We start from the raw sequence: 14,803 nt of genomic DNA, 5'->3' as shown, positions 1-14,803 counted from the left end.
AGTCTTGCAAAACATATAACGAAGACATAATAAAATGGAATGTTTATCCTGTGGCTCCCATTAGACCTCTTCCGTTCGATGGTTGTAACTAATGACTTGTTTTTCCACTTTTGTATTGGAAGCCTTATTATTGGGCTGCACAGAGCATACCTTATTTGATTTCCCTAGCAATGCCTGCACCTCTTGCTGAAGCCTGCAATTAGATGTTCATGAAATAATATTAAAATGCTGCACAATCTCATCTGTGGTGAAAAATTAAAAAAAAAAAAAGCAGAAATGAAAAGCCAGCAACAAACCAGCCCTGTTTGTATAATATTATACTGAGTACAATAGACTAATGTTCACTCCAGTGCATGTGTCCTTTTGACTAACCACTTCTATCTGACAACCTTTTTTTGGCAACAGAACACATTGTACTTTTTGGATAATTGACTGTGGAATATAATGTTGTTTATTCAAAAGCAGGTCACATAGAAATGAGCTTCCAGTTGTCTTTATCCTTTTACCTTTCTTGTCTTCATGCTGTTTGAATTTATGCTGAATCTCTTTTAATTACACATATGGTTTTAATTGCCATGCTGTATTTATTCACCAGAAGGCGACCTGATGGTGAAAGGGTAAAGAAAGGAGGGTGGGAAGCTCAATTCAGATTTGAAAACTATATTTGGACATAATTATTAGTTCACAATCTCACAAAGAAACAAACACAAGCACATGCATTTCCAGCACCCTCTGTTCTCTTACAGGGCCACATTTGCCTGCAATACAGGTGTGATACTTCTTTGTACTTAAAATCTACTAGAAAGACCCATCCACCACTTGCTCAGTGATCTGGAAATTCAACGGCAGCAAAACCCCCAATTTTATGCTTAAGCCGGGACAAGCACCCTCAGGGAAAATGATGCGGAAACACGTAGAAATTGTGAAAAATCTAGATTAAGGGAAATGCAGTGAATGAAATGGGTTCAGGAGGAAGTTTTAACTGAAATATTCAAGTGAGGCCATGCAAGAGTTGATGTGTTTCTAAAGCAGTTTCTTGGGATGCAGCCTGGGGGAAGAGAGGTCACAAACTAAGTGTTGTTTAACAGGAGGGAGAAAAGACTTTGATGGGACAAAGATAAAAGAAGAGCCCTTTTCTAATACAAACTGGGGAAGGCAGTGCAGGGCACCTCTTCGATGCTGCTCATCAGACCAGGGGAACATGATACTCACCTGGAACTTTAAGTCTGCAAGATACTCATGAAACTGAGGTTTACAAGAGTACAAATGTTGCAGGACACTTCACGTAGATTTCTTCTGTCCTCCAACTTAAACTGAAAAATAAAATCCACTGGGCTTCCTGGTGACAGCCTAGAAGGAATCCATCAGTGGCATATACACAGCAGGAGCTTCCTTGGCCACTTTGCCAATTTTTCTATTTTCCCGGAAAATAAAAATGAGTTTTCACTTCAAGCTCTCTCACAGCAACAACAGAAAAGAAGGTGATATATTTAATGAGTGATCAGCTCTCACAAAGCTGGAGGAAGCCCCTGGAAAAAATATCCTTCGGGTATTGGTAAAATAGAGTCTTTGCAGTAACTAGATGAAAATTATTACAGCTAATCTGTTGTATTATAGCTCAGGTGTGGCTCCATTGTACTGGTGACTAAAGTAATCCTAACACGTCAGTTTAAGTTACTGCCAATTCATTTGAGGAAATTTTGTTTGTTTGTTTAGAAAAAGATTTAATTGGGGGGGATGAGTGAATCTGTCAGTAATAATAATTCATCTGTCTATCCTGGTGCTAAACTACACCATGGAAAATCCTTGCTAATGCTAGATTGATCAGCTAACACATAGCAGCTCCGCTATTCTAATTTGGTTTATGCAGCTGACTTTAGACAGCACATTTCAATCTGGACTATTTTGAGGATACATATAAAACTAAGTCACTGCCCTTTTAGTGTGGATAAAGAGGCATATGAATACTACTCTGCTACAAGAAACACACAGTTCATCTGATATTTTTTCCGGCAGACAGAATACACTGCATCTGGAACAAAGAAGAAAATGTGATTGGAAAGTTTAGAGCCCTTAAATTAATTCCCTAGACAAAAAGTTGAGGCACCATATTCATAATACCATGTTATGTAACTTGCTCTGGAGCCAGGCAGCTACTAAGTGAAATAGTATGAGTTGTAAAGACAAAATATTGTTGTGAAAACAATTTTATAGCTTTATAATTCACTATTATTTTCATTTAAGAACAAAACTGTCAGTATAATTGTAGATTCTGTTTGCCTTGCAGGAGTTCTTTCAGCTTGCGATAGGAAAGCTCCTTGTTTTTTGAACTTTTTTCCCTCCCCCCCCCCCCAAAGGCTACTATTTAATTTACTATATTGTGTTTCTTTATAGTTACTCAGAGGTAAATCTTATCAGGAAGACCATTATGTGGTGGCCTAACTTAGTTTAGTGCCAGAACATTTACAATCAGTAAATGTAACTATATATCGCCAACTATTTCTTACCATTACTCTTGGAGGAAAAAAATGCTATATCAGCAGCTATTATAGACTACTTTTGACTCTTTATAACTGAATATTTATTTTAGGTGGGATCCCACATGGCTTGCACTGCTCACTATGCACCATGATAGTTTTCTAACTTGTCTGCTCAATGAAGTACTAGGCTCAAGAGTCTAGTTGTAGACAACCACACCTACCAATGGAGAAATGAGTCATCTTGTAAATTGTGCACAGGTCCCTACTCAAAGTGGTGCTTTAGTAAAGAACTATTACTATAATATGTGTACATGTGCCATTAAGAACCGGATTAAGACCACAAATATGTTTCACAGAGGTCAGTGGGAAAACTCCTCAAACATAGGATGATCCACTCCAAATTACATGACCAAAATACCACATCACCATGATGTGAGGAGTTCCTTATCTTAACATTGGCATTACCATTGGGTCATAAGCACAAAGAGTTTCACACCAACTGGGCAGCCAGAGCCTTTCTCACCTTAAACATAGGAGCCATCCAGTGACACCAAGATGCTTCATGCCTCCTTATTCTCCCCAGCTCTCCTAATGAAACTTGCCTAAGCTTCAGCAAGTTTCCCTATCCTTTCGTGTCCTGGCCTCATTGCAATAAACTTGACAATAACACAGAGGTTATCTGGTAGAACAGCTTCACCACATGCTCTGGTGCCTTGGCTTTGGAAGAATTACAATGTGGTTGGACTCTACTGTATTTTAAAAGGGAAGGAAACAGCTCCTCCAGTAATCAGCAGCACCATCACACACAATAGCCAGAGTATGCCTTTGAATTGTCAATGACTTCTATAGGTGCTGCTTTTTGCACTGAAAGCTGTAAACCAGTAGTAAGGCCAACCATCCTTGCCTCACTGTGCTACAGATGAGACTGTCCATTAGAGACCTGAGGTTAGCTGGCCCCAGGGTTCAGACAAGCACCATTGCTCGAAATCCAGACAGCCTCCCCATCAGATGTTCTTCCCACCTATAGGTAAATATATGCTGACTACATTTTATGGCCTCAGATACAAAATCCTCATTTGTGACATGATCTGGCAGTATCTGCCAAGGTAGACACTTGGTTATCAAGAGTTAAACAGCACAGAAACAGAGCCCTTAATTAACTTCAAGGTTGCCCCATGCCTTACCATGTATGGAGGCATTGTCCTCAGCTTATTTTAAGAAGGAGCAAGAAAGAACATCCAGGTATTATGCCAAAAGCCTCTTTCTCAATTATTCCTGTTATATTACTAACCCATTGTGGTTGACCAAAGGCTAAAGCTGCAAAAGCTGCAGCCTGAAGCCATATATTTAAGTTGGTTTCTCAGTATATGCTGACCTGACTTACTCCTGCAACTGTAGGCTCCCTATTATCTTTAACTTCAAGGTAATTGTTTGGCAACTTGCTGTTTCTCTATTTCAGGAAAGCAACTCAAATATATGATTCCTAAGAGACAAATCTGATTAATTGTTCTGTCTTCAGCTGGTTCCTGCTAGTATATGGAGTACTGAAATAATAAAAATATAATATAAAGAACAAACAGTAAAGTTTTGAAATGAAAACGCTAAACGCACTATAAGCCAAAAATTGGGCTCTTTCAAAAGTTTAGGGTATAAACCAGATTGTGTCAGATTCCTGCAGCCAAGATAAGCATGCCATTCTGAAAACACCTCTTTGCACCTCTTCGCAGCAACTTTTCACCTGAAAATCCTGAAGAAATCTAAAGATTTTGATGCAAAGATTTATAATACCTTGACAAGGAAAACACTATTCTCAATGCCACAGAGTACTACCAAGTCCTAACTCTGAGCTTCTCATCTCATTGTTAGACACTACTACTTGCCTTCTTCCCCTTCTCCTTGCTTTAACAGAAGCAACAGCATTTAATTTAATCCACCCAGAAGCAACGACAGAGTCAGCAGCTGATATACAGCTAGTGCTGGTTGGAACTTGGAATTACTGTTTTGTGAAGAATGTCAACATTTTGACATTTGTTGCTATTCTCAGGGTAGAAAGGAACTGCATATTCATCTGGAAATTTTGAAATGTCACGTTGAAATCGCAAATTCAACTCTGAATCTTGGAATTTCACCTTTATTTCATTTTACATTAGCTTTCTGTCTTTTTTAATTCATTAAATGCCAAAGTAGAATATTTCAAATAAGCCTTTTTCCTTTTACTTGGGTTTGCTTTATTTTAGCATTTTAAAAGTATGGGAAGCTACTGTCTCACACTGATAGAAAACCAACTTCAACCATCATTTTACACAGTCTCTGAATCCCATACAGTGGAAATCTTCCATACATGACTTTTGGGAAGAGGACACTTGGTGGGACATAGGAGATTTTGGGGGAGAATACACACAAGGGGAGACAGACAACGCACAGCAAGTTGCCTGCCTTTCTCCACAAGCAAAAAGCAACACTAAGAAAGAATATATCCCTGTGACAACAGGAGGGAATCTGGCAGATTGCATTTATTCATCTACAGAGAACAGTCACTAGATTAACAGCAAACAGCAAGAGCATTAGTCTCAGTTCAAACACAAGTGCCGAAGGTATCTACTTTATGTGACTGATGGTGGACTGTAAAAATTATTAAACCAGTACAAGAGAAGTGCATCAGTCATAGCAAAGGACACTGGTGAGCAGATGTTTCTGAGGCAAAGATGAAACTTCCAAGAGAATGTCTCCATCACAGGTATTAAATCAGTGGAAAAACTGACAAAAGCTGTGTAAAATGAGAAAAAAGTAAGCTGTCACAGTCCCCTTTTGTGCATTGCAAGTTTCATGAGACCATGTTGATGCTGGTGGAAGCAGGCTGCAAAGAAACACCACCTCCAGCAGCACTGAAACAATGCAGAGGTTGAGGTTTGCTAATCATGAGTGGCCACCACCACAAACATGCAGAAATTCTCCATATCAGAAACCGGCTTTGCCGTTTTGTTTTTCCTACTGTGGACATCTTGGTGCCAGAAATCAGTGTACCTAATAAGTCACCCTGGTCTTATGCTCTCTGGCCTTTGGGACGGGAGAAGTTAAGGGAGAGGCTTCAGATTTTGACTTGGTCTGAGCCGGCACAGCATCGCTGGCAAGAAGTATGAGAGCACCCAGTTGTGTCACATGTTTCTGTGATGGTCTCATGACAACTCTGCTGCTGCTCCTACAGAAATCCCCTCCACCTACCACCCAGAGGAGACAGCTCCTGAGGTGTTAGGTCAGGAACGACCTTGAGGCACACGAAGGTTTAAATAAGGACATGCACTCGACCGGTCCATTTCCTAACTAGGTCTTGGGCATTAATGCTAGACAGGGTGACACAAAAGGCTAAAATGCACAGACGTTTCACATGCATGACTCTCACTTCCATAACTGGCCCAAGACCAGAATACAACACAGCACTGTGTATGAGTAAAACTCATTGTTCTCAGTGAGCTTTAAGAACCAGTACAGATTATTTGTTGTTCCCATACCGATCCAGATTTATTTTGGATCAGCAGCGACTTCAATATGATTAGTAAGCAGCAAAAAACACAGAGCCACAGTACCGCGAACCAATTCCTAGCCAAAATGCAAAACAGAAATTTTTTTTTTTTTTTTTTTTTTTTTTTTTTACCCTTTAAAAGCCCTGAACAAATCTAATGAAAAATTTTACCTCTCACAGTGATGGATCATGGTATGTATTAGAATTAAGGACCATGAACTTCTAATCTGAGATGGATTTGTTACAACATCCTTAGCATTTTGCACACAAAGTGCATTCAAGATTAAGAATGCACTTTTCTGAACACCTTTAGAAATTGTTTTATATTTTGAGATCATTCCCTTGCAAGGAGAAAGACTCCTAAAGGTCTTGCATTTTACGTGATATGCATTAATGCCACCTTCTTACCCTGGCTTCTCAAGTCAATTTCCTTAACTGAAAGGCCTCAAACCAACCTTGAAAAGGCAAAACACAACAAAATGCAGAAGACAGTATGTAGGAAACATGTTAAAATGCACATTGTAGCCAACAAATCAAATTACAGTGACAGTTCTCCCTATCAGGTATCTGGTTCTAACATCAATTTCCTTTTTTTCCCCTTTAAATAAAGTATTTCCAAATGTTAATTTTATGAATGAATTATTCTGCAAAAGAAAAGAGCATGCAGTAAAACTGGACAACACTGCTTCACTAGCAAAGCATACAGTGTTCTATTATCAAGCATCTCCTGTTAAGATCACCTTCAATTCTTCACCAATTAAACTATATATGTTACAAAGCAGCAATTAAGCCAAGTCTGCCAGCAGTATGTTAGAGAAGAGTTGTAAGTTCAAAAGCAAAATAGGTAATAATGCAGATATTTAGCAGGCTGGAAAGGAATGAAAGGGAGTCTGTTTTGCAGAAAAACTGAAATTATTTTTATAGAGATATATATGAAGCACTTCTGCATGGTATTTGCAAATGCCACGTGCACACATACAAATATATATATATAAAAAAAAATATATATGCATACATGAAACCCCAAACTTGAGCTAAATTAAATTGTCCTTCCAGCTTTGTAATGCAAATGAGACTAACAGGCTTTTGCTGTTTGTGGTTCGAGATGATTTGTGTTTCCATAGAGATGCTGAGTGAACTAAAGTTTTTAAATTTTTTATCTATATAAGCCTACTTATATCTATAAAAGTCTAAATATGGATCTGCTGTACCTCAGCATTTCCTCACAGTAACTCCACTGGAACCACAACAATTTACACCAGTTAAGGTTACGTGCAGATTTTTTACCTTTCCCTACTTTCCAGTCTAAGCTCTATACCAAGTACCTGCAGAGCTGAGAGTTTATTACTTCTCTTCCCACTCCTAGCTTCTTGGTAAGGAAGGAGAAGAAAAAATAAAAAGCAGCTTCTTAGCTGCTAGTAGATAATATTTCAAGGACTTCTGTAATTTACTGCCCTCTCTAAACTGCCTGAAGAAACGTCTTTGCCTGCAAAAGTTCCCACTGTCAGGAAATCTGGAAGTCAGGGAAAACAGTCTGTGTGCTGCTAGTGAAGGAAATGCCAAAAGGACAGACTTTCTGCTATGTGTCAGAAGCTTTTTCCCCCTTCCCTGTGAGCACCCACAAGCTGAAGAGCAGGGACGTGCTGAGATGAGCCAGGGTGGGCTGGGCAGTGATGGGTTCACTGCCTTCGTGCCTGGGCTTGGCTTGTCCTCACCCTTCAGTGGAGCCTAAGCTCATCATACACTATGAGGACCCCACAAAGCTAAAGCACTGTGTGTCCCCAGAGCCATGTTAGCGACGAAAAAGAAGCGACAGAAGTGACAAAAGCCAGCCAGCATCAGTTTGGGCAGAGAAATCAGGTAGACCAATTTAGCTTTCTATTTCAAATTGGCTTTGCTTTATGAGGATCACGCGCTGGTTCAAGTGGATGGAGGCCACCCCGGCGTATCATTACCTGAGAGGAAAATCAGAGCTGAGCTCTGTGGGAACTCATTTCCATGTGGTTTCAGTGATAAGTGATTTTTGAACAGCAACACACTAGAGGTCAACCTCTGCAATCGCTCTGAACCACAATCAAAACCAGCCTCCTGTGTACTTCCTATCTGCCTAAGAAGAGGAAGGATTTGTCTGATGAACAGAAGTGTCCACAAGCACGTGGAGCTCCCAACCTCTCATTTGATCTTGGGAATGCCCGGAAGGAAAGATCCAAGTGTAACTATGCCATACGGAGGTATGGCCAGTGAACTCTCCTGGTAACAGCATGTCAGAGGGATGAAACCTCCCACCTGCCCGCCGGGTGATGCCGCGCCTCCGCACGTGATGCCGTCTCACCCTTCAAGGCTGACGGTGTTTCTAAGTCCCCACAAAAGCCTTTTTTCAAAGCAGACAAGAGTTCCCTATTTCCAGCTCTTAAGAAGCCATGCAGAGAGAGACCTGTCCCAAGCCCTTGCAGGCACCATTGAACCCCTCCATGCTGCCTTTCAGGGAGGGTCCCAGGGCATGTTCATCCCTGCGGCGCTCCACTCCTCCAGGAAGTCTGGTGAACACCACATCTCCTACCTTTTGCTGCAGCGCAGGCGGCTGTGGGGCCAGCACGGGGTCAGTGATGTAGGTCTTCTTCGTGCCGGGTGGCTGGTAGAGCCCAGGAGGAGCCTGGCCCGCGGTGTTACTAGCAGGATACGCTGGCTCAGCCTTCCAGGAGCTCTGTGGCACATAGGGCGCTTCGGAGCCGTTCCTCCCCCCGTACCCCCCATAGTAGGGGTCCTGGTAGCGACCCTGCAGAGGTGCATAGCCATAGGCAGGCTCCGAGGACCGGGCAGGCGGTGGGGTATAGCCATAGTCGGGCCCGTGGGGCTGCGGAGTGCCATACTGCGGGCTGCTGGGCAGGCGGGTTGGCGGGGGAGCATAGGACTGGCTGGGCCCCAGGCTGCCATAGTGCACGGGCTGCGGGCCGGGCGGCTGGTAGTGCGGGCTGGGCTGTGCTGTCCTCACCTGGACATTGAAGGCTGGGCGGCTGGGGGTAGAGGCTGTGGCATAGGAGGCCGGCACTGGTTGTGGTTTCAGGGTGCCAACAGGAGTGACTGGGATGGGCGCTGGCTGCCCCAGGCCCTTGGCAGTGGACTTCTTGGTAGCCGTGAGGGGAGGCTGGTTGGGGATGATCATCCGCTTGTGGCCAGTGACAGGGGTGGACACAGATGGGGGGGCGGCAGCGGAGCTGCTCGAGGTCCCGGAGCCCTAGGGAGCAAGAAAAGAGAGCCACAGCATCAGCAAGAGGGGCGTCAGGTCGAGCAGTGAGGAGTTAAGTGGAAATGGGGTTTTACACTAACATCTGCGCAGCAACCCAAACTGCTTAGGAAAGCAGGAATGTACCTGAGGCCGCACGTTATAAAATGGTAATAGGAACCTTTCCCTCCTCTGACAGAACAGGGACAGCACCGCGGCAGCTGAGCAGAACTGCCATGCACAGCATTTCATTTCTCCTTGGAGTTTTCTCCTCCTCCTCCAAACAAACAAACTAAATGCAACAAAAAGGGAGACTCGCTGGAGAATAATTAGAGGAAAACCCACCCATTCCTGTGAAAATGAGAGTATTTTGAAAAAGAGAGAAAATGAGATTACAGTCTCTATGGGGACACGAAAATCCTTGGGTCTCTAGAGCACTTGTAGGGTACTGCCCTCAATACCAGAGCTTCTTTAACAATGCAGGAGGCAGCAGACTGGGATGGCCTAAAAGCAGCTCCCAAGACTTAAGAGCTAACATAGATCAAAGCAAAATATGGAGGTGTTCCTGTTCCTGCTCTAAGCACTGCTGGTTGAAAGCCTGAAGTGACCCCAGAGAAGGCAAATGTTACACATGGCTCATTAAAGGGCAGAAAGTGGGTCAGGATTCCTGAGAGCTTCAGAGGTCAGGTCCCACGACAGCAGCTATGTAACCCTGTACCAGCACCCCAGGCACACCAGCCGGAGAAGAGGCTAACAACAAGTGCCAGCACTTCCTGTGATTTGGCCACCAAATGAAGATTTAGTACAGTGACACTGTCCTAATAGGCATCGTACATCCTTCTGTCTAATGTACTTGTTTGTCTGTCTTGCCTCTTACTTACAATCCACCTCCAAAAAAAGTGTGAAAGGACATCTTTGTTAAAGAGTTAACAATATGAAATAGTTCCTGAAGAACACTGAAGATCACCCTTAAGTCTATTCAGTAAACCAAACAAGAGCAAACTTGAATTTCTGAAGTTTAGGATTAGGTAAAATTTATTGCTTCTCTATTTTCCTTTTTCTGAAAGAGTACCTGAATTTCCTACCTTCCTATACAGAGATGCATTAAAGTGAAGACAGTTTGACAGTATTTCTTTGCTGTTGCACTTAGTGCCATAGTTATATGAGGTTATCTATCATCTAAAATTCCTGGGCTTGATCTCACTCATGATCTGCTTGATAATCTACAAGTTCACAGCAGCCCAAAGTCAGATCAACTCAGCCCTCACCAATGGTTGTGTTCATACTAAGGCACGTGCCACCTTTCCCTAAATGACCGATCTTGTATCTGTTCCCAAGTGTTCCTGCTTTACGCAAGTACCCTGACCTCCCCCTACATCCCCATTGCCCTCTTGCTGGGATCGCTGGACAGGGAAGAGAGCGATGAAGGCTCATAGGGACACCCCCAATTACAAGCTGTACCAGGGCCAGAGAAATCCTCTGCCTGGTCAGCAGGTGGCGGCAATAAATTGCTGCCAAACCAACCCAGACCAGTGGCTGGAGAGGAACTTCAACCACCCATTTCTCTGGGCCTCCAAGGGTACCAAACTCACCTTCCATAGAAGGTAGGATAAAGGCAGACACCCCCAACCATTTGGCAACCACCACATACGAAGAAAAGGGAGGTAAGTGCAAGTCACTCTAACTTCTAATCCACAGCCCACAAGCAAGTCTAGCAAACGCATAAAGAAGCTCTACCACCCATCTGGCAGCTCTTCCCACCAATATGTGCAAATACATTTTTGCTGATGCATTGTTAGAGACCTTACCCCTGCAATTACACCTTCAGGGCAAACCTTCCATGAGAGTAAACCTTCCACAAAGAGTCACTATAAATGAGAAAAAAAAAATCAGGCAAATAAGAGCATCAATCTGTTTTGAGAGATGTAAAAGGTGCGCATACTGAGGTGGGGAACAATAAGGCAGCAAACTTTTGCTGGAGAAAAAACATCTCAATGTGTTCAAACCCTGACCTTGCCAACAGATCCATGACAAGGCAGTATATGGACAGACTGAAGAGATTTTGAAACTGAGAGCAAGGAAGAGCTGAAGTGTGTCTCAGTTGAACTGCAAGGGCAGAGACAGGTTAAAGGTCTGTAGCCCTCCATTAATACTGCCTTATTTTTCTATTTCTGAAACACCTGGTGAGGAGCAGGAAATAGTCCTGTGTCCGTGCAAAACTGCAGCAGCACTCATTGCTAGCAAGAAGATTTGCTTTCTGTCAGAATTATTCTCACATGTCAGCTTGGCATTTATGCCTGGGAGTGCTAGAAACTTTCCCATTTCCTCACCTATTTCATTCCTGTAAATGACAGTAGTTTGTCCACTTACTGTAATGGGATGAAAGGTCCACAATGCGGCACTGTGTAATTACCACCAGAAAAGCACTTTTCTTTTCCATGTGAAGAGGGAGAAGATAGATAATGTTTTAAAGACAATGGGCTATTGGGGGTGAGAGGGAAAGTCCAAACCAAAACAACATAAACGAGCCCTATTTATCACATCTTATGTTTCTGAACGCAGACTGTGGAAGCAGCTGACAGACCACTAGTAAAGCTGTTGTGATGGAAATCACGTCACTTAATGTGTTGATGCCAGCCTCCTGCCTGGACTGGAACACACCTTAAGCATGAATGATAACTCCTTTTTTAAAAAAATGCCTGCCTACTGACTGGCACTCTGAAAGGCTCTGAGCAGCTCCCTTAATTGACACTACAAAGAGAATGAGCTGAAAGTCTCCCCTCCTGCACCAGTGAAGGAAGAGCAAGCTGCGACTGCCTGGGCCAGAGACCAAGCTTTGCCATCAACTTCACAGCAAAGGCTCAAGCTAACAAGTACCGGTGGCACTGTGGCATTCAAACCACAGGCTGCCTTGAGGAGGAGGAAGTTTGCATCAGTAGGAGTCCCCAGAGGCACCCTTCGTGACTCATTCTGAATTCCTCTGAGGGTGCTGGGCAAGAGTGTGATGAAAGCTGGGCTTTAAGGGGAGGAAGAGCGTGTAAGGCTAGTTAACGTGGTGTAGTAGAGAAATGGGACAGGTTAGAGGGAATTTGACACTACTGGAGCACTTATGATTTATGGGGACACAAATTGGCTGTAGCTCCTGACCAAGGGCACAGGTGAGGTATCACCATAAATCCTCTGCCCTTTTGCCTGCAAGAGAGAAGGATGGCCACAGTCCAGCCTTCTGTAGGTCCTGCCATGTACTCAAATATCACCCCAGGCTTAAACCTCTAGATTATTAATGGATTAATGAAAGACTTTATAAACGCACATGAACTATGGACAAGACTCCTCCTCTGAGGACAGGCATGTGCGAAAGGTTGAGAAAAGGGTACTCAGATACCACAGGGAAGAGTGATTTCAACAGCTGTCTGGAAGGCACTAGGAGGATAGGAGGGATGGTTGAGGCTATAAAGATGCCTGGTAGATAGAGAGGCAGTAATGAAGAGAAAGCTGGGAAGGGCTACCTGTATCACTGGGTACAGTCCTAGCAAAACAGATGACTGTCACAGATGTTTCACCCAAATGAGTCCACAGAACTTGCACTAGTGTAATGAAGTAGACTCATCCAAAAGCACATCACAATGATAGTCCAGAAGTATAAAACCAAGTAGAAATAGGAGAAATTAAAAAGAGAAAGACAAAGAGTGGCTTCATAGGAGTACAGGCATTCGTTCCTTCCTCCAGCAGCTCCTGGACAGCTCATTTCAAAACTGCATTGCATTTGCAAGTGACTATTGCAGCCAAACACACTCTCTGACACACTATAAGGGCTGTTTTCAGAGGCAGACAGGCTTTCCTCTGCTCACCGTGCACTACATGAAACTGTCTGACACACTTCACAAGTGTAAATTAGAACCACGCTACTTACCATCAACCCCTTCTTGCAAATTCATATTTGCAAAGAGAGTAAACTAGAAACCCCAGGTGCTGATAATGCAGAGTTGTTAAGAGAAACTAGAGAAGGAAGGAGTTAAATTCAGAACCTGACCTACCACAAGCATTGTAATACAAAATCTTTTTTTTTTTTTTTAATGGGGAAAGCACAAGAGCCTTGTTTAAACACAGATGGAAGTACCTAAATGTACTGCCTCTTCTACAAATGAATTACCCAGCAGTTCAAATAAAGGTGAACTAATACTGACAAAATCAAGTAAAACTTGATCAATGTGGGAGGAAAAAAACCCCAAAAGAATTCTCCTAAAAAAAGTTACCATGTGTAACTATGAGGGGAATCATTTTGCTTGGTAACTCCTGCCCTGCCTTTTTACTTGCATTGGAAGATTATAAACATTTGCAAGAGTTTCTTGTATGAGAAGTCTATGGTGTTGTGATAAACCTGTGCTCTCCTAGGGATCTGACTGTCAAAGCTGAGTGTCTGGATTCAAAGCTACCCTGGGTGAGAAAACCCAAAATCCTGACTGTATGATTCTCCATTCTGTAGAAATGATTTATAAGATCTTAAATTAAATTCAGTGTATACAACTAAAAAGTTATCACACAAGTACTAGGGATTAAAGCTGTTCTTCTACCGAAATTAGCCTATAATTTTATACCTTTTGTCAGGGTTAAATCTTAAAAAAAAAAGTACACAATAACTATAATCTACAGCAGGAGCATGATTCTATATGATCAGCTGGAACCCTTATGAAAATTACTTCATTCTCCTTTTATTTTTTGCATTTGTAGAGTATTTTCAATAGAATCCCTTCAGTTATTCAGTTTCAGAGACTGGATCAAAAATGCCAACATGAAGTTTATCACATTCTATTCAATTCTCCAGGCATTTTTCATAAAGGTATAGTTGAATAGCTTTAGCCCTTTAGCTGTCAAATTATCACATATAAAGATACATTACTCCAACTCAGTGGTTTTCAACCTTTATGCTCGGGAGCCCCCAACCATTTTCCAGGAGAGACAAGCTCCTTTATGGAGAGTGTTTATCTACTGACAATAAACATGGGTTTTTAAGTTACCTTTCACTGAATTCTTCTTTGTTACCTTAGGAGTGATCCATGGACCGTCAGGGTGTGCAGAGCATAGATTAAGAACCATGGCTCTAGATGTGGCTGCCTTTTTCAAGCATTTTGGTCACTATTTACCTCAGGATTGGAACGAAACAACTTCCTCAAAAGGCAGAAAACTGGCAACTATTGGCGGGCTAAATGCAGGGTGCAGCATTCTCAGGGAGCTGCCAGTTTACCGTGCAGTGCAGCATCTCCCTTCATAACTTGGCCACTCTTCTGCATGGTCCACCAACACAAGCCGGACTGAAACACAGGGCCAGCTCAGGCATGTGCCAGCTGAAATCTTTTAAGTATCATTCAGTGGTGGTGGTGGTTGGAAGCCTGGGTGGGAAAGGTAGGGAAAGGTGGAAAATTAACTTGGCTTCTCCTAACACAGTGGATTGGCATTCACCTTGGCTAGCTGGAGGTGCTTAAAGCTCTCTCTGTGACAGACATCTCCACAGGGTCATTTATCCCATTCTAATATTGAAGCCTAAAATAGGCAAGATGAATCATCCACTGGAGGAATCTA

The 14,803-nt window shown here is 42.8% G+C and overlaps 1 protein-coding gene across 11 annotated transcripts in view; it reads right to left on the bottom strand.

The window, feature by feature from the left end:
* LPP (LIM domain containing preferred translocation partner in lipoma) overlaps positions 1-14,803 on the bottom strand; it is a 344,655-nt gene that overhangs the window by 120,305 nt on the left and 209,547 nt on the right. For 9 of the 11 annotated variants that reach the window (XM_030495193.1, XM_030495189.1, XM_030495194.1 and 6 more), the window contains one exon: positions 8,561-9,235. In XM_030495193.1, coding sequence (XP_030351053.1) covers positions 8,561-9,235 — 675 coding nt within the window. The remainder of the gene's footprint in view (positions 1-8,560; positions 9,236-14,803) is intronic. The other 2 variants (XM_030495196.1, XM_030495197.1) reach the window with 2 other exon arrangements.

The sequence above is a fragment of the Strigops habroptila genome, chromosome 8, assembly GCF_004027225.2.
Source record: "Strigops habroptila isolate Jane chromosome 8, bStrHab1.2.pri, whole genome shotgun sequence".
In the NCBI taxonomy this organism is placed as follows: Eukaryota; Metazoa; Chordata; class Aves; order Psittaciformes; family Psittacidae; genus Strigops; species Strigops habroptila.
The sequence above is the reverse complement of the archived record's forward strand: the minus strand, read 5'-3'. Positions and strand labels throughout refer to the sequence as shown.